Source organism: Gopherus flavomarginatus (genome assembly GCF_025201925.1).
Source record: "Gopherus flavomarginatus isolate rGopFla2 chromosome 13 unlocalized genomic scaffold, rGopFla2.mat.asm SUPER_13_unloc_5, whole genome shotgun sequence".
Taxonomy (NCBI): Eukaryota; Metazoa; Chordata; order Testudines; family Testudinidae; genus Gopherus; species Gopherus flavomarginatus.
In genome coordinates, this window is record NW_026114613.1 from 411,300 (window position 1) to 431,376 (window position 20,077).

Consider the following 20,077-nt stretch of genomic DNA (forward strand, 5'->3'; position numbering starts at 1 on the left):
CCAAACACCCACTGAATATAGTGAGGGCCTAAGTCACAGGCACTTTTTGAAAATGTTCCCTCCTAGTCCACATTAGGACTCAGAGAGGCACGAGTTACCTTAAATAACTTAAAAGTTACATAGAAGGGACAAGGTAGGTGCGGACCAACTTCGGATGGTGAGAGACACAAGCTTTCAAGCATACACAGATCTCTTCTTCAGGATTCAGTTTGTGTTCTTCCAGCAGCTTTCCTGCCACTACAAATGTGTCTCCCCTCACACCTTCCATGCTATTTACCCACATTTCCATCGGTGTACAGAGGCCATGCACACAAAGGAACAAGGGACAACAGACTGTGGGATGTTCTCTAGAGAGCTGGAAGTAAGGGGACGGGCCAGATTGATTACATAAATCAGTGTTCTTCAATTTTTTTGATACCAGGGACCAGCTTGCAGCCTTTCTAAACAGTGTCAGAGAGATCAGCAGGACAGGCCACTGAGAAAGACTGACACAGGTAATTAGGACAAAAGGCTACTTGTGACAAAGTGGGAATTGTCGTGTTTGTATGAATACTGTGTGTGCCTCAGATTTCCCTATGTGTTGCACAAGTATCTAAGCAGTGGGATAAGGGTGAGAGAGCTTCGCAGATACCCCAAGAGAAGGTACAAGTGCCACCTAGCTACCTGGGCCCAGACAATGGTTGGACATTCTGTACCCTGGCAAGTGATGGCTGGGGCCCATCCTCTACAAGAGCCAGTCGGACGAATTAGAGAACAAAGAGGTGGAGGCCAGGTGACTGGTTTACATGGGCAACAGCATACAGGATGGAGGAGGGGCAACTGGGTATGACTGAGAGTGAGCTGCTGAAAGCTGGTCAGTCTCCTGGTTTGGGACTCAGGGGGGAGAACCCAGGGCTCTGAGTCTCCTCAGGATGGACTTTGCTTTAACTTCCTGCCTTCTGTGCTAACAAGATTCTACTCTACGATTTGTTTCAGACGACTAATAAACCCTTCTGTTTTACACTGTCGGGGGTGCATGGCCCCTTAGGGGGGCATGCAAGGTTTCCCCAGGCATAGGGGTGAGATATATGGGCTCGCAGTGCCCAGGCTCCAGCAATATTCAGGGCTGGGTGCCCTGCTCCAGCAACCCCGGCCCTGCCTGGATCGGACCCCCCCCCCCGCGGGTCTCCCCCCACCGCCCCGCCCCGCCGCGTCCCTACCTGGATCAGGTCCCGGCCTCCGCTTTCCACCCCTCCGTCCTGCGTCCGCGCTCCGCCGTTTCCCTGCCTGTTCCGAACCTGCTGTCAGAAAACAGCTTCCAGCAGAACTGGTGTCTGCTGTCCCAGGGTCCTAGCGCCTGCCAACCGCTAATGGCAAGGCAGGCTGCCCTTACCTTGCTCTTCAGCCCTAGCCCTGAGCCACTCCAACACCCCAAACTCTTCATTCTCAGCCAGAACCCTCATCCCCCTGCACCCTGATCCTCATCGCCAGCCAGAGCCCTCATCCCCTCGCGCCCTGATCCTCATCCACAGCCAGAGCCCTCATCCCCTCGCACCCTATTCCTCATCGCCAGCCAGAGCCCTCATCCCTCTGCACCCGAATCCTCTGCCCCAGCCAAGAGCCCTCATCCCCAGCCAAAGCCCTCATCCCCCCGCACCCTGATCCTCATCCCCAGCCAGAGCCCTCATCCCCCGGCACCCTGAGCCTATGCCCTAGCTCTGAGCCCCCCCGCATCATGAACCCTTCATCCTCAGCCCCAACCCTCATTCCCCTGCAGCCTGATCCTCTGCCCTGGCGTGCACCACCTCCCCCTTCCTACACCCCTAGCCAAGCCTGCACCCAAACTCCATCCCAAAGCCTGCACCCCTCACCCCCTCCTGCACACCCACCCCCTGCTCCAGCCCGGAGCCTGCACCCAGCACCCAAACTCCCTCCCAGAGCCTGCACCCCTCACCACTTCCTACACCTCCACCACCAGCCCGGAGCCTGCACCCAAACTCCGTCTCAAAGCCTGCAGCCCTCACCCCCTCCTGCACACCCACCCCGTGCCCTAACCCGGAGCCTGCACCCAAACTCCTTCCCAAAGCCTGCACCCCTCCTGCACCCTAATCCCCAGCCCAGGACCTGCACCCCAGACCTCCCCCTGAAACTCCACTCAGAGCCTTAGGCAGGTGGAGGCAGCGTTTGAGGGGGTGGAGATAGGGGGGCATTGTTGGGGGGGCGGGTTCTGGGCACCACCAAAATTTCTACAAAACTTGCCTGCCCTGTCCCCAGGTGTTCTATTCAGGTGGACTCACTGCAGGGAGCTTAGGGCGTGAAACAGGGATGCTGAATGCTCAGAGGTCAGACCCCGGAGGAGCTGAAGCCCAGGAGGCTTGTCCTAGTGAGTGTGCGCCCCGAGGGGTAGTCACACTACAAGAGGGTCTGTCCAAGGGCCAGTCTACACAACTGCGCTGCTCTAGTGAGTCTGGTGAAAAAGCACTATGCTGACCAGAGAGTGCTCTCCCATCACCATAATTACTCCACCGCAGCAAGAAGCGGAAGTTATGAAAGCAAGAGAGTGTCCCCTACTGACTTAGGGCTGGTGTGGACAACTCAGATGGTGCATTGCTCAGAGGGGTGGCTTTTTCATACCTATGACCAACATAAATCATATCACCTTAAGTGGTAGTGTAGACAAGCCCTGAACTTCATCCAATGGTTCCAGAGCACCAAGCCTGTGTACCCATTAATAACGTGGGGGGGGGGGGAGAGAAGGAGTCTCCAATGCATCAAGCCAGCGCCATATGCCAAGCTAGGACTCTGAAGAGGGCAGCTCCCTTACCTGACCATGGTATAACCAGGGCTGTATATTAATCACAATTAACTCATCCAATTAACTAAAATCACAATTAAAAAATTAATCACGATTAATCGTAGTTTTAATCATTGCACTGTTACACAATAGTATACCAACTGAAGTATAAATATTTTTGCATGTTTTTCTACATTTTCAAATATATTGATTTCAATTACAACACAGAATACAAAAAGAACAGTGCTCACTATTGTTTTTATTACAAATATTTGCACTGTAAAAATGATATAGTATTTTTCAATTCACCACATACAAGTAGTGTAGTACAATCTCTTTATTGTGAAAGTGCAACTTACAAATGTAGATGTGTTACATAACTGCACTCAAAAACAAAACAATGTAAAACTTTAGAGCCCACAAGTCCACTGAGTCCTACTTCTTGTTCAGCCAAATCGCTAAGAGAAATGTTTGTTTACATTTATGAGAGATATTGCTGCTTGCTTCTCATTTACAATGTCCTCTGAAACTCAGAACAGGAGTTTGTATGGCACATTTGTAGCCAGCATCGCAAGGTATTTACATGTCACATATGCTAAGCATTCATATGACCCTTCATGCTTCAGCCACCATTCCAGAGGTCATGCTTCCATGCTGATGACACTTGTTAAAGAAATAATGCGTTAAATAATTTGAGACTGAATTCCTTGGGGGAGAATTGTTAGGTCTCCTTCTCTGTTTTACCCACATATTGCCATATATTTCATGTTCTAGCAGTCTTGGATGATGACCCAGCACATGATGTTCATTTTAAGAACACTTTCTAACTGCAGATTTGACAAAATGCAAAGAAGGTACAAATGTGAGATTTCTAAAAAATAGCTACAGTACATGACCCAAGATTTAAGAATCTGAAGTGCCTTCGAAAATCTGAGAGGGATGAGGTGTGGAGCATGCTTTCAGAAGTATTAAAAGAACAATACTCCAATGTGTAAACTACAGAACCCAAACCACCAAAAAAGAAATTCAATCTTCTGCTGGTGGCATCTGACTTAGAGTATGAAAGTAGACATGCATTGGGCCACACTGCTTTGGATCGTTATTGAGCAGAACTTGTCAGCAGCATGGACACACGTCCTCTGGAATGGTTGCTGAAGCATGAAGGGACATATGAATCTTTAGCATAGGGATCACCAAACTTTCAGAAGTGGTGTGCCAAGTCTTCATTTATTCACTCTAATTTAAGGTTTCGCATGCCAATAACACATTTTAATGTTTTTAGAAGGTCTCTTTCTATAAGTCTATAATATATAACTGAACTATTGTTGTATGTAGAGTAAATACTGTTTTTAAAATGTTTAAGAAGCTTCATTTAAAATTAAATTAAAATGCTTTCTTCCCTGGACCAGTGGCCAAGACCCGAGCAGTGTGAGTGCCATTGGAAAATCAGCTTGCGTGCCGCTTTTGGCGCACGTGCCATAGGTTTCCTACCCCTGCTTTAGCGCATCTGGCCGTAAGTATCTTGCAACGCTGGCTACAACACTGCCATGTAAAAGCCTGTTCTCACTTCCAGGTGACATTGTAAACAAGAAGTGGGCAGCATTATCTCCTGCAAACGTAAACAAACTGGTTCATCTTAGCAATTGGCTGAACAAGAAGTAAGACTGACTGTACTTGTAGACTCTAAAAGTATACAATGTTTTGTTTTAGGATGCAATATTTTTGGTACATAATTCAACATTTGTAAGTTTAACTTTCGTGATAAAGAGATTGCACTATATTACTTATATTACATGAACGGAAAAATACTTGTTTTTAACAGTACAAATGTTTGTAATAAAAAAATATAAGTGAGCACTGTATACTTTGTATTCTGTGCTGTAACTGAAATCAATATATTTGAAAATATAGAAAACATCCACAAATATTTAAATAAATGGTATTCTATTACTGTTTAATCGTTTGACAGCCCTAGCACTAACAGGATATTAACCATGGTGCATCTGTAGCCAAACACATTTTGGAGCCAGCCACTGCAAATAAAGTCAATTATGAATTGTGGCATAGATAGGGCTTTAAGAACTGTCACTTTACTGGGATGATCCCCAGGAAACTGATTTAGACCGTGTCTGCACCAGACGTGACTGTAGTTTTGTAACCAGTTTGTACCCCACACAACAAATCTGATCTGCTAGTTGGATCGTCCATTTCTCCAGATGGCAGACATGCTGCAGCTGGTGGACATAGTCCACTAGGTCAATGTGGGAACCCACAAACACGGTGGAGGATTGCAAATTGACAACTTCTTGGAAGCCTTCATGCCTTGAACATTATTGATAAGAACACTGTGGCTTAGCCAGATTGCATATGGTAAATAAATAAAATGAACCACACACAGCTGAGCTACGCCCCCACTCCAGCCTTCCTGACTCACAAAGGTTGGGGTATGGTGTTGCGTCTGCACCCAACATGCTGCCTAGAAGTGTTTGTCTCAGTACACCCAGTTACTCACTCAGCAACTACATATAAACCAATCAATCTCACACTCAACTTGCAAAACCTAGGTTGTTTTTTATTTTTCTGTGATATTGACCCACATCATCCTTTATTGCCTCTAAAATTTGCGCGGTTTTGAACTGCAAGAAGACCATGAATTCTTTCATTCTGGGACCCAAAATCAGGTGCAGTGAACCACTGCTCTAATACACACATGCATATATCCACCAAACTTAATGCCTAGAGGGGAAAGTTACTTCCCTAGAAGCCACTCCCTCCTTTAACCAACTTTAAGATACTTTAATACTTTCAAAGATCTAAGCGGTCTCTCACTGTATCTTTGCAGGAACCACGACTAGAATCAGAATTGTAGGACTGGAAGGGGCCTCCAGAGGTCATCTAGTCCAGGCCTCTGCATGAATGTTACAAGCCAGCAAAGAAACACTTACCATAGTTGTCTTCTAACTCCATTTTACTGATGCTAAAAGAATGCTGACTTAAGTTTTGCTGGAGGACTCTTTGAGTCAGTCTCTGAGTGTCAATCTCCTCCTTAAAATATCTACCCTATAGACCAAAAATGAGGAGAGTCAGATTTCTATGGCCAGAAGAGACAATTATGATCATCTAGGAGTTTTCAACCTGTGATCCGCAGACCCATGGGGGTCCACAGATTATACCTAGGATTTCCAAAGGAGTCCTGCACCTCCAGTTAAAATTTTTTAAGAGTCCACAAATGAAAAAAGTTGAAAACTACTGATCTAGGCTGACCTTCTGTATAACACAAGGCATAGGACAGTCCTGAATTAATTCCTGTTTGACCTAGTGCAGATTCTTTGGAAAGGCATCCAATCTTAATTTCAAAAAATTGATGGAAAAATTACCATCTGTTGTGGCAGATTCTCCAGTGGTTAATTCCCCTCACTGTTAAAAATAAACCTTATTTCCATTCTGAATTTTTCTAGCTTCAACTTGCAAGCACTGGAAATAACTTGAAAGTTATTTCAATTTATTCATCACAGCGACTAAAGGTCAAAGATCAACCGCATGACAGCAGCCAGTAGACTTTATATCTATACTATGTATGCTTAGGACACAAGCTTATTCTTAGCCGCCCACATATAATATAGAATACAGGGAAACCCATATTCTTCTGCTCCACAGAGAAAGGTTTCCTCCAAGATGCTAAAATCCAAAGATTTTTGTCTGAAACATCCTCTTTGCTCAATACATGTAAAAGGGTTAAAAGAAACAGTTCCCAACAAAAATTAAGCCACTTATTTTGGCAGTTCAGTTACCTCTTCTTATACACGCTTTAGTGCTCTATCCTGAGCCACTCCACCTGCCTGACAGGTCAACACTTTTACACCTACCTTGTGGCTTATGATCTGCATGAAAGAAAAAAAAAGGCAAAGAGTTAGATTCTCTCCTGTCTTCACTGCAATTCATACAAGTTGAATAGATCACTCATCTAAAAAATCCTTCCTCACAAGATTATAAATCTAAATAAGACAATTTAAAGGACTGCGCACACTCTAGAGACAACCTGAATCTCAGATTTGGTTGCCCACCAGAAAATATGGTTGTTGCTTTTAAAAAAAGCCAAAAAGGAGATGCCTAATAAAACTGGCACACGTGGGCCGTGGGTGTCAGCTGCGTATCCCTCTCTAAATTGTGAGCTGCAGATCTGACCCAGAACCAGTATTTCAGAGGTGCCTTTGACAAACTGGTATGGTCTGACCTAGGACACCCCAGTAAGGACACTGGTATGTCCTAACCCACCTGCCCCCGGCCCACAGGGCACTATGGGGGAAATGCACCAGTCAAAGGATGCTGCAGGGGGGGCACGGCCCACAGCCTGAGGGGTGGCGCCGTGTGAGGTTGAGGCACGGGCAGCCAAGGACCCGCACTCCGCCATTCCCGGTGGTGTGGGCCATTCCGGCTACACCGTGAGCTGGGGCGCTGGGCAACACAATCTTCCCGGCCCTGCGCAGGCTCGCAGGGTCCCGCACAGCCGGGACCAGGCGCGGCACAGCAGCCGCTGTCAGCCCAGGGACCGGCAGCAGGGCCCGAGCCCAGGCCCACCTATGCGGCATGGCTCGCCCCAATCACCCGCGCCTAGCGAGAGAGAGGCGAGAAGAGCCCCCCACCCCTCCCCAACCACCTGCACCTAGCGAGAGAGCCTCCTGCCCCTCCCCAACCACTCGCACCTAGCGAGAGAGGCGAGAAGAGCCCCTCCCCTCCCCCAACCACCCGCACCTAGCGAGAGAGGCAAGAAGATCCTCTTCTCTCCCACAACCACCCGCACCTAGTGAGAGAGAGAGGCAAGAAGATCCTCTTCTCTCCCACAACCACCCGCACCTAGTGAGAGAGAGAGGCGAGAAGATCCTCTTCTCTCCCACAACCACCCGCACCTAGTGAGAGAGAGAGGCGAGAAGATCCTCTTCTCTCCCACAACCACCCGCACCTAGTGAGAGAGAGAGGCGAGAAGATCCCCTCCCCTCCCCCAACCACCCGCACCTAGCGAGAGGCGAGAAGATCCCCCCCACAACCACCCGCACCTAGCAAGAGAGAGGCGAGAAGAGCCCCCCCCTCACCACCTGCACCTAGCGAGAGGCGCGAGAAAGGCCTCCCGCCCCTCCCCCAACCACCCGCACCTAGCGAGAGAGGCGAGAAGAGCCTCCCGCCCCTCCCACAACCACCCGCACCTAGCGAGAGGCGCGAGAAGGGCCTCCCACCCCTCCCCCAACCACCCACACCTAGCGAGAGGCGCGAGAAGAGCCTCCCGCCCCTCCCCCAACCACCCGCACCTAGGGAGAGACGCGAGAAGAGCCCCCCCGCCCCTCCCTCTACTCAGCCCGAGGCACCTGAAGAAAGGGGGAGAAAGCTCCCGGCCCGGACGCACCAGCCGTTACCCACCAGGCTTGCGCCGAACCAGCGCGTGGCCTTAATGCGAAGGCGGCTCCTTCGGCTCCGGAGCAGCCAGTGGGAAACTTCTGCCCCCTCGCCGCTCTGAGACCACGGTGAGGCTCTTAGCCCCGCCCCGTCGGGCACCATAACGAGGCTGCTCAATTCACCCCTCTCAGCTGAAGGGGCTGGGCTAGGCGGGCAGGGCAGGGAGGGGAGGGCTGTGAGGGAGGTGCCTGATCACGCTGCGCTGGGGTTAGCGGCAGCACCCCCTGGGGTTGGGGTTGGAATGGAGCAGGGCGTAGTGGGAGCGCGGGGTGGCAGTGTGGCTCAGGGGCCGCGGTGGATGCTGGGACAGTGGTGGTGGAGGGACTCCAATGCAGCCTGCATGAGAGAGCAGTGCATGATGGGACTGTGCCCTGAATGGGAGCAGGGCATGCTGGGAACAGGGCTCAAGGTAGAGCAGTGTATGCTGGGACAGCAGCTGAGGGGGAAGCAGTGCACTCTGGGAGTGCAGTTTGAGGGCCAGGGAACTGTATATGCGTTGGGTTGCCAATTTTCTAATTACACAAAACCAAACACCCTAGCCCTGCCCTTTCCCTGAGACTCTGCCCCCCCCAATCACTACATTCCCCCGTCCCTTGGTGGCTCACTCTTCCCCATCCTTTCTCACGTTCACTCCGCTATGGCAGGGGATTGGGATGCGGGAGAGGGTGAGGGCTTTTACTAGGGTGCAGGCTCCAGGTTGGGGCCAGAAATAATGGGTTTAGGGCATGGGAGGGGCCTCCAGGCTGGGGCTAAGGGATTCAGTTTGCGGGAGGGGGCTGCATCTTGAGACAAAGGGTTGGGGTGCAGGGAGCATGAGGGCTCCAACTGGCAGTGCAGGCTCTGGGGTGGGGCCAGGGATGAGGAGGTTGGGGGCAGGAGGGGGCTCTGGGTTTGTGGGCAGTGCTCAGGGCTGGGGTTGAGGCACAGGTTTACCTCAGGTGGCTCCCAGTAAGTGGCACAGCAGGGCTAAGGCAAGCTGCCTTCCTGCCTACCTGTCCTGGCTCTGTGCTGCACCTGGAAGTAGCCACCAGAAGGTTCAGCTCTTAGGCCACTGCCAAGGCTTCTGTGCACTGCTCTCACATGCAGGCACTGCCCCACCAGCTCCACTGGCCATGGTTCCTGACCAATGGGAGGGTGGAGCTGGTACTTGGAGTGGGGGCAACACACAGAGCCCCATGGCCCCCCTGTCTAGGAGCTGGACCTGCTGGTCACAGCGCAGTGCCAGGACATGTAGGGACTAGCCTGCTTTAGGCCTGCAGCACTGCCGACTGGACTTTTAACAGCCTGATTGGCAGTGCTCACTGTAGCTGCCAGGGTCCTTTTTGACTGAGTGTTTTGGTCAAAAACCGGATGTCTGGCAACCCGCTGTATGCTGGGAGCATGGTCAAGTAGGGAGGGCTGCCCCGCTTAGACTAAGCTGCCCAGCACACGCTGGGGCCTCTGGAAGATGTCACTTCAGTACTATGACGTGCTTTTGCTCTGAAACATGACTGTCTAAAAATGGTCTCTCCTTAGCTGGCCTGCTCTCTGTGTGTATTGGAATAAGAGCTGTGACAAAAATGAGAAGGGGAAGGATTTGTTGCATTTTGATCCTCTCCACTCTGCAGAGCCAGCCCAGGTACAGGAGGAAGAGCTTGGGTCTATTTTGCATCATCATTGTTATTATTTGTCTTAGCATAGTGCCCAGGAGCCCTAGTACTGAACAAGGATCTGTTGTGCAAGGCACTGTATAGTGACTAATCAAATGCAACATTAACAGAATTAATATCATATTGCCTCTATATAAATCCATAATACATCCATATCTTGAATACTGTATGCAGCTGGATTTGCCCCATCTCAAAAAAGATACATTGGAAATGGAAAAAGTGCAAAAAAGGCAACAAAAATGATTAGGGGTATGGAACAACTTCCATATAAGGAGAGATTTATAAGACTGGGAATTTTCAGCTTGGAAAAGAGATGACTCGGGGGGGATATGATAGAGGTCTATAAAATCATGACTGATGTGAAGAAAATAAATAAGGAAGTGTTATTTAAGCCCCTAGACTCACCGCCACAGCACCTCCTGCTGATGACTTCTAGGAATTAGCTTATTCCAGCTCCAGAGTGCCCTCTGCAGGCCAGTGATCCACCTTACCTGTGACCCTCCCAGTACCCCAGTGCCCCTTTTACCTGGGGTGCTGCTCCCTGGCAGTAACCCCTCACAGCCTCAGGGTCTCTCCATCCCAAGGGAACACCCACCCACTATCCCCACTTCACCTCAGTGTTTGCCTACTGCCAGTCCCCATCTAGCCCCCTGCTCACTGGGGCAGACTGCAGTCTAAGCCATTCATCGTAGGCAAAGGGGGTTTGGACCTGCTGCCCCTGCCTACCCATGGGCTGCCCCCTGCAACCCAATACCTGAGAGGCCTTATCAGGCTTCAGCCTGGGGCTTTCCTAGGCTGGAGCTCCCAGGGCCTTTCCCCAGCCCTGCTCCACTCTAGGTTCCCTTCTTGACACCTTGCAGACAAGCCCTTCTCCCTCTACAGACAGAGAAAGACTGCCTAGGCTGCTGGCTCACAGCCTTTTATAGGGAACAGTTGGACCTGACTGGGGCATGGCCCCAGCTGAGCCTACTTTCCTCCAATCAGCCCAGGCTTCTTGCCCCTGCCACAGCCCTCTCCTGGGCTGTTTCAAGCCCTGCAGGGCAGGAGCAGGAATCACTCTGTTACACCTTCTCATAACACAAGAACTAGGGGTCACCAAATGAAATTAATGGACAGCAGGTTTAAAACAACAAAAGGAATTATTTCTTCACACAATGCACTCAACTTGTGGAATTCCTTGCCAGGGGATGTTGTGAAGGCCAAGACTATAACAAGGTTTAAAAAAGAACTGGATACATTCATGAATGGCTATTAGTCAGGACGAGCAGGGATGCAAAACCATGCTCTGAAGTGTCCCTAGCCTCTGTTTGCCAGAAGCTGGGAATGGGTGACAGGAGATGGATCATTTGATGATTATCTGTTCTGTTCAGTCCCTCTGAAGCACTGGGTATTAGCCCCTGTCAGAAGACAGGATATTGGGCTAGATGGACCATTGGTCTCATCCAGTATGGCCATTTTTATGTTCTGATTGCTCATGATCTTAATCAGTTACTACTGTGCCAACTAAGTGCATGTGTCATTGAAATTGACCTACAGAACAGTTATTACAGTCAATGATGCATGAGGAGAAAAGCCCAGGTTAACTCTTTGATCCTGGCATTACTTTGCAGGGTTAGTAGAAGAAAACCTCTGCTTGCTTGCACTGTGAGCACATTTACTATGGCATCTCAGAGAGATAATGGACATGGGCCCCCTTGATGAAATTGAGAGAGTCTCTCTTTTCAGAGTCAAAAGCACTTTGAAGACAATAGTTCCTGCAGTATGGTTCATTTGATGCAAATTAGTTGCTTTCTGCTGGCTCTGCTCGTGTCTCCTGTAGCTTTGTTTAAAGTTGCCGTGGAAAATGTAAAGTTCCCAAATGGCTGTCTGCTGGCTAATTACAACCCCTTTCATGCAGGCTGTGCATGGAGCATCTTCCCCATGTCTCCATCAGACGCATCTAAATACGACGTTCCATCTTCAGTCTGTAAGCTGCGATAATCGCAATGAAATTGTTCATACTGATCTTCGCTGACCCATAAATGTTATTTGTTTAGATCCCAAACAGATTGGAATTTCTATAGAAGGAGATATAGGGCCTCCTAAACAAACACACCAATGTCAGGCTTCATTACATTCAGTAATGGCTGTCTCAAAGCAGTGGTGCCTGACTAATCTGCTCCTTTGTGCACTCGGCAAACAAGTCTGATGAGTGTTCAACAGCCCAGAAATGAGTGACATTCTCTTGGACTTTCAGTAGAGGTTAAAATATTGGACCTGATTCTGATCACAGTTGTACTGGCATGATCAAGTTTAGCCCCTTTGAGCTAGATGCAGTGTCCCATTTTCATTGAGTTCCTCACTTAATTTTTAACATAAGAACGGCCATACTGGGTCAGTATCCTGTCTTCGGACAGTGGCCAATGCCAAGTGCCCCAAAGGGAATAGACAGAACAGGTAATCACCAAGTGATCCATCCCCTGTCACATTCCCCGCTTCTGGCAAACAGAGGCTAGGGACGCCATCCCTGCCCATCCTAATAGCCACTGATGGACCTAATGGACCTAATTAATTTTAAATTAAATTATTTTCTAGTTGCCTTTAATAAGATAAAGAAAATTCAAGGCCTGGCCCCTATGAAGCATTGGCTCAGCCAGGGTCATGTCTTGGGAATCTTCCACAGCTGTAATCACAGCACCCAAATTGCAAAGGGATTGCTGAGCATCTGCATCAGCCTCAACTGAAGCCAGAGAGGTCCAGCATTTTGAAGGTCATTGGCCATTCATTAGAATTTGACCAAGGGATGGGTATTTGGACCAATCTGTTCCCATTTGGGTGCTTTCAAGTTTGGTACCTACATCCCTATTTAGGCACTTAAATAAGTGGGCTGATTTTTCAGAGTTGCTGAAATCAGCAGGAGTCCAGTGTCTCCAAATAATCAAGCTGCTTCTCAAGGTGCCTAGATCTGGCTTTAGATACTGGACGTTAGATTCTTTGAAAGTTTTAGCCATAGTTTTTCACCTCAATGCTGGGTTTTGGCTAGTGGGTCTGCCGCGTTCAGCCCCCTTTCTTATATGTCCACTGGGGCTTCGGGTTTAGAGCACCAAATTTATGTACAGCACAGGCAGCTGGATGGCTCCCAAAACTAAGCACAGGTAGTTGGGGCAGGATTCCCTCTTAGCATGGAACAAGCTGGAGATCACAATGGATGAAGTGGTCACAGATCCATTGGACTGGGAGCAAAGCACAAAAACCCTGGAAAAGTGGTTCAGTGTTGCTGCGTGGTGTGTGATTTGCACTCTGTTAGCACCCTTGCTGTGCTTAGCACTGCCTGCACCTATAGAGATGAGGGTCCCTGCCCCAAAGAGTTTACATTCTGTGGAAAAGACCAAGAGTGGAGTGAGAGGGATAAAATATAGAGTCAAGTGTGTCTCGGCTCTTCCCCTTGGGGCCCCTACTTGGCCAGGGCTAATTCCTTGTTGTGGGGGACCTGGAAGAAGGATGTGAAGGAAAGTCGACTGGCTTTATGGATGAGTTCTTGGAGGACATTCTATGCATAAGGACAGCCTAAATCAATTGGAATATGCCTATTGTACTTACATTTCAGTGTAGAGTCTATAGAGCAGTATAAACACGTCATTGCCTCTATGAAATTTTAGTTTGTACTAACTTTGCTAGTACTTTTTATGTAGCCTGTTGTAAAACTGGGCAAATATCTAGATGAGTTAATGTTTCCGCTGAAAGACCTCTGTGTGCCCCTAGGGATTCGCGTCTCCCTGGTTGAGAACCATTTGGCTCCTGGCTGAGAGGAAATGGTCACCATTGAAGGGAAGGTTGAAAGGTGACTTGAACTCAAGTACCTACACAGGGAGGAGATTTCCAATTGGCAGAATAATCCTCAATGGAGCTGACAAAGGCAGAATGAGAGCCAATGGTTGGAAGCAGAAATTAGAGAGATTCAGACTAGAAATAAGGTGCAATTTCTTAACAGTGAGAGTAATTAACTACTGGAACAACTCACCTAGGGTCATAGTGAATTCCTCATCCCCTGAAGCCTTTAAATCAAGACTAAAAAAGTATCTTTCTAAAAGATTTAAAAGTGATGGGTGTGATGCAGGAATCACTGGGTGAGGTTCTCTCTGACCTGTGCTAGGAGGTCAGACCAAATGGTCACAATGGTCCCTTGGACCTTAAAATCTATGACTGAGACTCCTCCTTGCTACCACAGTACAAATAACAAGCTTTCCTACTATTTGTATTTGCTTATACTAGGCAGCTGCCAGGTGAACCCTATCCATAAGGTGCCTCATATACACAGAGGCCAGGTGAATTAGTCCACATAGTGGCCATTAACACCTGCCAAAATGCTTAGGACCTACAACTGCCAAATTCCCAGACTGGAAACTCTCTGGGGCAGGGGCCATCTTTTTGTTCTGTGTTTGTACAGCACCTAGCACTATGGGCTCCTGATCCAGGACTGGAGCTCCGAAGCACTACAGCAATACAATCAATCATATTTGTATTTAGGTCTATTGCACTAGTGCCCAGGACTGTTAGGCTTGAAGCAGGTATCACTGAATCACCAGGCGATACTCTGGAACTGCTCCCCACAAAGCCAGGCAGGACTTTGGGGAACCTCCTCTCCCTTGGAGCAGACTCTCTTCAGGGCAAGAAGCTCACACGGCTTCACCTCCTGAGTCTCTCCTTGGAGCATTCGGCATATGCCCCTCCATGCACTTTCCACAGCGAGTCCACCCAGGCGGGATCCTGAGGAAGCCAGAGGGTCCTGCACACACACCCACTTCGCAGTCAGACGTGACTCTCAGCCAGCCAGTAAAACAGAGGTTTATTAGATGACAGGAACATGGTCTAACACAGAGCTTGTAGGTACTGAGAACGGGACCTTCGGTCGGGTCTATTCTGAGGCTCAGCGAGCCAGACAACCCTGTCTGCCTTCACTTCCCGTCCCCAGCCAACTCCAAACTGAAACTCCCTCCAGCCCCTCCTTCTCTGTTGAGTTCCTTTCCCGGGCCAGGAGGTCACCTGACCTCTTTGTTCTCCCTAACCTTTAGCATCCCCTTGCAGAGGGGAAGGGCCCAGGCCATTTGTTGCCAGGAGACAGAGTGTCAGCCATTTATGCATGCTGGAGACTTAAGAAATGCATAGGGGAAACTGAGGCACCAACACAATATTCAGAGGAAACATTAAGAACAGTCCCACTTCGTCGCAGCAGGACCCCACTGTGCTAGCCCCTGTACAAAGCCAGAACAGAAAGACAGTCCATGTCCTAAAAAGCTTCCAATCTAAGGACAAGACAACAGATGGATGCTGACAGTGGAGGACAAGGAAACAATGAAACAAATATTGGTAGAGCTTTAAAAAAAATTGCCAGTTTAAAACAGCTAATCATGCATTTGTTTTGCAATTGCCAGTCTAACACAAGTGAAATTGGTTATCCTGGTTGGTTTCTGACCTTGATTTGACCTTCCAAATGCATCACACCTCAAGAGCTGGACAAATACTATGAATAAAGAACTGACCTTGACATAAAGAGATTTGCTCTCTGCTGTTCTGCATTTAGACTCTGATATATATTGCAATTCAATAAAACCTAAAGCTGGAGAAAAGAAACCTGACAGTTTTGTGTCAAAATAAAATTAGAGGGCCCACTGCCCTATGCATGGTAATCTTCCTCTTTTTGCAGCAGTGGGTTTCAAAATATTCAATCTCGCTCCATGACACCTGCTGCTCCAGTAATTTCAAAATACAAATGATAAACAAGTGCTAAGACTTTCAAGAAGAATCATGTTTAAATATGGAACTAGGACTCTGCTTAAATTTAGTACATCATCAGGACTTTTCTTTCTGCCACATGGTGGGAGTGTTTGTCCAGTGATTACAGCACAGTGCCAGGCCGCTCAGCATGACTACTGCCTCATGAGGCGTTTGTGTTAAAAAGACACCTGGACTTTCTGTATGTCTCCCCTTCTGTCAAATGGGACACTAAGTCTCCTGTACCACTCTGGGACAACGGTGGGCCATTCACTAGAGTCTGAAGAATGTTCAGATCCTTGGAGGAAAGGTATGAAACCAAGGCAAAGAGAACACTGAGGTGGCACATGATACGTCTTCAAATATGTAAAAGGTTGATGGTGATCAATGATTCTCCATGTCCCCCAAGGGCAAGACAAGATGTAATGAGCTTAGTTTGCAATAGGGGAAACTGAGGTTGGAAAAAACTCTGAGCATAAGGCTAGTTAAGCACTGAAACAGGTTACCTAGGGAAATGATCATTGGAGGGTTTTAAAAACAGGTTAGACAATCACCTCTCAGGGATGATTTAGGTGTATTTAATCCTGCCTCTGCATGGGAGAAGGACTAGATGACCTCTTGAAGTCCCTTCCAGCCCTACATTTCTATGATTAGATTTGTCAAGCTGTCTGGAGTGGCTCACAGGCAGGGTAATAACTTTCTCTTATCAAGAGAAGTTGGTCCAATAAAAGATCTTACCTCACCCACCTTGTCTCTCTTCCGATCTTGGGCAGACTGTGAAGAAGCAGGGCACAAACCCAGACTGGTTGTGTGTTCCAGACTGAGATTTCACCAACCAAGTATCCCATGTGAAATCCTCAGCCGCTACAACAGCCTTCACGTGACAGTCCCCTGAGGGACTCAGATCTATCTTGTCATCCAGGCAAACTTGCCTTTGTCATAGGTGGGTCCTCACACCAAAAAAAATCACAACAATATTCAGGTTACTCCCAGTCCCAAAAGACCAGTCACTTACCCCAGGTCAACTGAATTTCCAATTCTTTATCAAAGAATGTTTGTAGCCAATCCTATAAAAATGTGTTAAAGATTTATTAGTTAAGAAAAAGAAATGAGAGTTATTTTCAGGCTTAAAGCAGGTAAACATATACGAGTTACAGTCTTAGGTTCTAAAGGTCACAAAGCCTGCGTATTATAGAAGCTTCTGTGTATCCTTTAGGGCTAACTGAAGCTAAACAGCTGGGAACCTCTTGCTTATGTTTAGAAGTCTTTGTGTCTCCAAGTTCAAACAGCATAGAGATAAAGTTCCTTCTGGTCAGGCATTTTTATTCCCTTTCCCCACAGTTCAAACTAATGTGACAAGTGTTTGTGCATATCTCCTCTTCATGGATGTAAGAGGAACAATCAACCAAGTTTTGTCCACAGCTGTTCCATAATGGCTTGTCTGATGGCTGTTGGATTGGAGATGACACCTCTTGTGGTAAACTAGTATCTCACACTTTGTAGTCTTCTCTCCTGACTGAGGGTTTCCAGTTTCATAGCAAACACTTTCATAGTTACAGAGCAAATACTTACATATTACCTTATAACATGGGATACAGATAAGTGAAATTAGTGCAAGCAGCAACTTACAAGCATTTCATACAGTCCAAACACTAAACACATCTCTATAAACCTAATACCTATTTTAAGAATACTAACACAGATAAGCCAGACTGGTTTCCAGCTGTGCATTTGATGCTTAGGAGCCTTGGAATGAGCTGGCACCTGGTTTGCCAGCATCACAAGAATGTAGTGCTTTGGGTCAGGGAGTGTCTCTTTGTAGTGTTTGTACAGCCCCTGGCACAGCAGTGGGAGAGATAGCTTAGTGCAGGGATAGGCAACCTATGGCACGTGTGCCGAAGGTGGCACACAAGCTGATTTTCAGAGGCACTCACACTGCCTGGATCCTGGACACCGGTCCGGGGGTCTCTGCATTCTAATTTAATTTTAAATGAAGCTTCTTAAACATTTTTAAATCCTTGTTTACTTTACATACAACAATAGTTTAGTTATATATTATAGACTTATAGAAAGAAACCTTCTAAAAATGTTAAAATGTATCACTGGCACATGAAACCTTACATTAGAGTGAATAAATGAAGACTTGGCGCACCACTCCTAAAAAGTTGCTGACCCCTAGCTTAGTGGTTTGTGCATTAATCTACTAAACCTAGCATTACAAGTTCAATCCTTCAGGTGGCCATTTAGGGATCTGGGGCGAAGATTAGGGATTGGTCCTGCTTTTAGCAGCGGGTTGGATTAGATAACCTCCTGAGGTCCCTTCCAACCCTGATATTCTATGATGAGGGGTCCTAGGTACTACAAATAAATGCTTTTCTTTTCCAGTGGAGAAAAAAAAAAGTAGAAAAGGGAAAGATCATACTTCCTCCAGTTTAAGTTCTTTACCTCCTTCCTTTCCCCCCTTTTTTTTCCAGTGGAGAAAAAGGAGAAAATAGAGAGCGGGAGGAAGGAAAACAAAAATTAAAAAAAAAAATCTAGCTTTGTCAGGTTTCAAAAACCAAAATGGAAAATACAATTAAAAATGGAACAAAAATTGGGAAATTTTAAAACTAAACCAGTGGCTGTCAAGAAGCTGTCAAAATGTGACATTTTCCCACAAAAACCACTGTTTTTTGGTGGGAACCTTTTTCTAATAAAAGATGTCACACACATACCCATCTCTTGCTCCAGTGCCATACCCTTCCCACAAGGAGACAAACCCTGGTGAAAACTGGGGCTTAGGTTGTAGATGGGGGATTTTTTTGGTGAGCATCAGAGGGGGAATCTTCATATTTTATATGAAGGTTCCATAATAGTACCCTCAGTGGTGGGCTCAGTACCAGGGTTCTTGGATGAAATGCCCCAGCCTGTGTTATCCGGAGGTCAGACTAGATGACATAAACCGGGTCCCTTCTGTCTTTAAAATCTGTGAAGGGGAGTGGGGGGCTGGGTCAGCTCTGAAATCCCACTTCCTCTGCCTAGCTGAGCGCTCCCTATGACTGTTCTTCGCAGGGGTGCTTGAGAGGCTTCAAGGCCTTTGCCTTGCCATAAGCTTCCAGCTGAAGGAGGCTGTGCTTGTCTCATACATCTTTGCACATCCCACTTCTGGGCAGTTCCTACGCTCAATTTACACTGGGTAAGGATCTGCCCCTTAAAAGGAGCATTAGAGGCCTGGCTTGTAGCTGCCTTCACAGAACTTTTGATGCCAGTCACTTCATACGATTTCTCCGCCTCTACTTATATTTATACCTGCTTACTGTATTTTCCACTCCATGCATCTCATGAAGTGGGTTATAGCCCAGAAAAGCTAATGCCCAAATAAATGTGTTAGTCTCTAGGCACCACAAGGACTCCTCGTTCTTTTTACAGATACAGACTAACACGGCTACAACTCTGAAATCTGCCTCTACTGTTTTTTTTTCTTAAATGCTGCTATTCCCTACCTCGTTTTGAGACAGGCTCATTTCCTTGAGGCCTGTTCTGTCTGAGAACTGCCCTATTGATGACAGTAGTGCCTAAGGTGCTGTACACACACAGGAGAGCTCACGCTCTAATCAGACCAGACAGACACAGTGTGGGGAAGGGGTAGAATGCACAAGGCAACGGGAGCAAATGGCATGTTAGTGCCAGGCTGTTTTTTCTCCTGGGAGGGGGAGTTACTGAGAAGAGCAGCTCCCTGGAAAGGACAGGGCAGAAGAGAAGGGGGTAGGCGGAGGAGGGTGAGGGGCAGCCGTGGAGTGCAGCTGAGGTGAACAGAGTGGGGAGGTGGGTGGAAGCATTTGGAGCAAACAGCCAATCAGCACAATGCAAAGGGTCCTTGCTTAGTTGCCGTGGCCCCTACTGGCTACCACCTCACTGCAGTTTGAGGCATTTGTGATAGTGTTGAACATAGTAAAAACCAAAAGATTGAGCTAGAGAAGAGCCTGCTGCAGGGTGTGGCCAAGTGGGAATTTTCAGTTATATTTTCATGAATGGGGGCAGGGCAAGGACTTACTTGAGTAGGAGTTGCTACCCAGTGGGTACAGAAGGGTCAAAATGCTCCTGCGGGAGAGCAAGAGACATGCGGTGCTTGGGTCACAGGTGCCTGGAGTGACATGAATAGATTAAGGACTGGCTGAAACCCAGACAGACAATAGGATGCCCCAGGGACCTGTGGCAGGTGGAACATGTAAGCTCAGCGTGAGCTGCAAGAGGAAGACAATGGAAAAGGGCTGACAGCAGGCTAGGATCTAAGCTGGCCTTGGAGAGAGACGCTAGTTGGCACAGGGAACTGACAAAGGGACACAGAGAGAGGAGCTTGGCTAGGTACCACCATGACAGCAGCCCCTCTGAATTCTGACCTGTCTTTACCACTGCTTCGCTGTGCTACCATAAGGCCTTCCTGCTGTTGTGTTCCAGGGGGTTAATAAGCTCTAAC

The 20,077-nt window shown here is 47.8% G+C and overlaps 1 protein-coding gene across 8 annotated transcripts in view; it reads right to left on the bottom strand.

The window, feature by feature from the left end:
• The window catches only part of LOC127041851 (gametocyte-specific factor 1-like), a 77,282-nt gene extending 69,019 nt beyond the window's left edge, over nucleotides 1–8,263 (bottom strand). For 3 of the 8 annotated variants that reach the window (XR_007771730.1, XR_007771728.1, XR_007771729.1), the window contains exons 1-2: nucleotides 6,640–6,724; nucleotides 5,719–5,833 (exon numbers count right to left, since the gene is read on the bottom strand). Coding sequence is in view for 5 of the 8 variants with exons in the window: in XM_050935646.1 (XP_050791603.1) it covers nucleotides 5,719–5,833; nucleotides 6,640–6,660 (136 nt within the window). In the remaining 3 variants the exon portion in view is untranslated. Of the gene's footprint in view, nucleotides 1–5,718; nucleotides 5,834–6,639; nucleotides 6,902–8,133 lie in introns of those variants that run through there. The other 5 variants (XM_050935651.1, XM_050935652.1, XM_050935646.1 and 2 more) reach the window with 5 other exon arrangements.
• Between the last annotated feature and the right edge of the window lie 11,814 nt (nucleotides 8,264–20,077).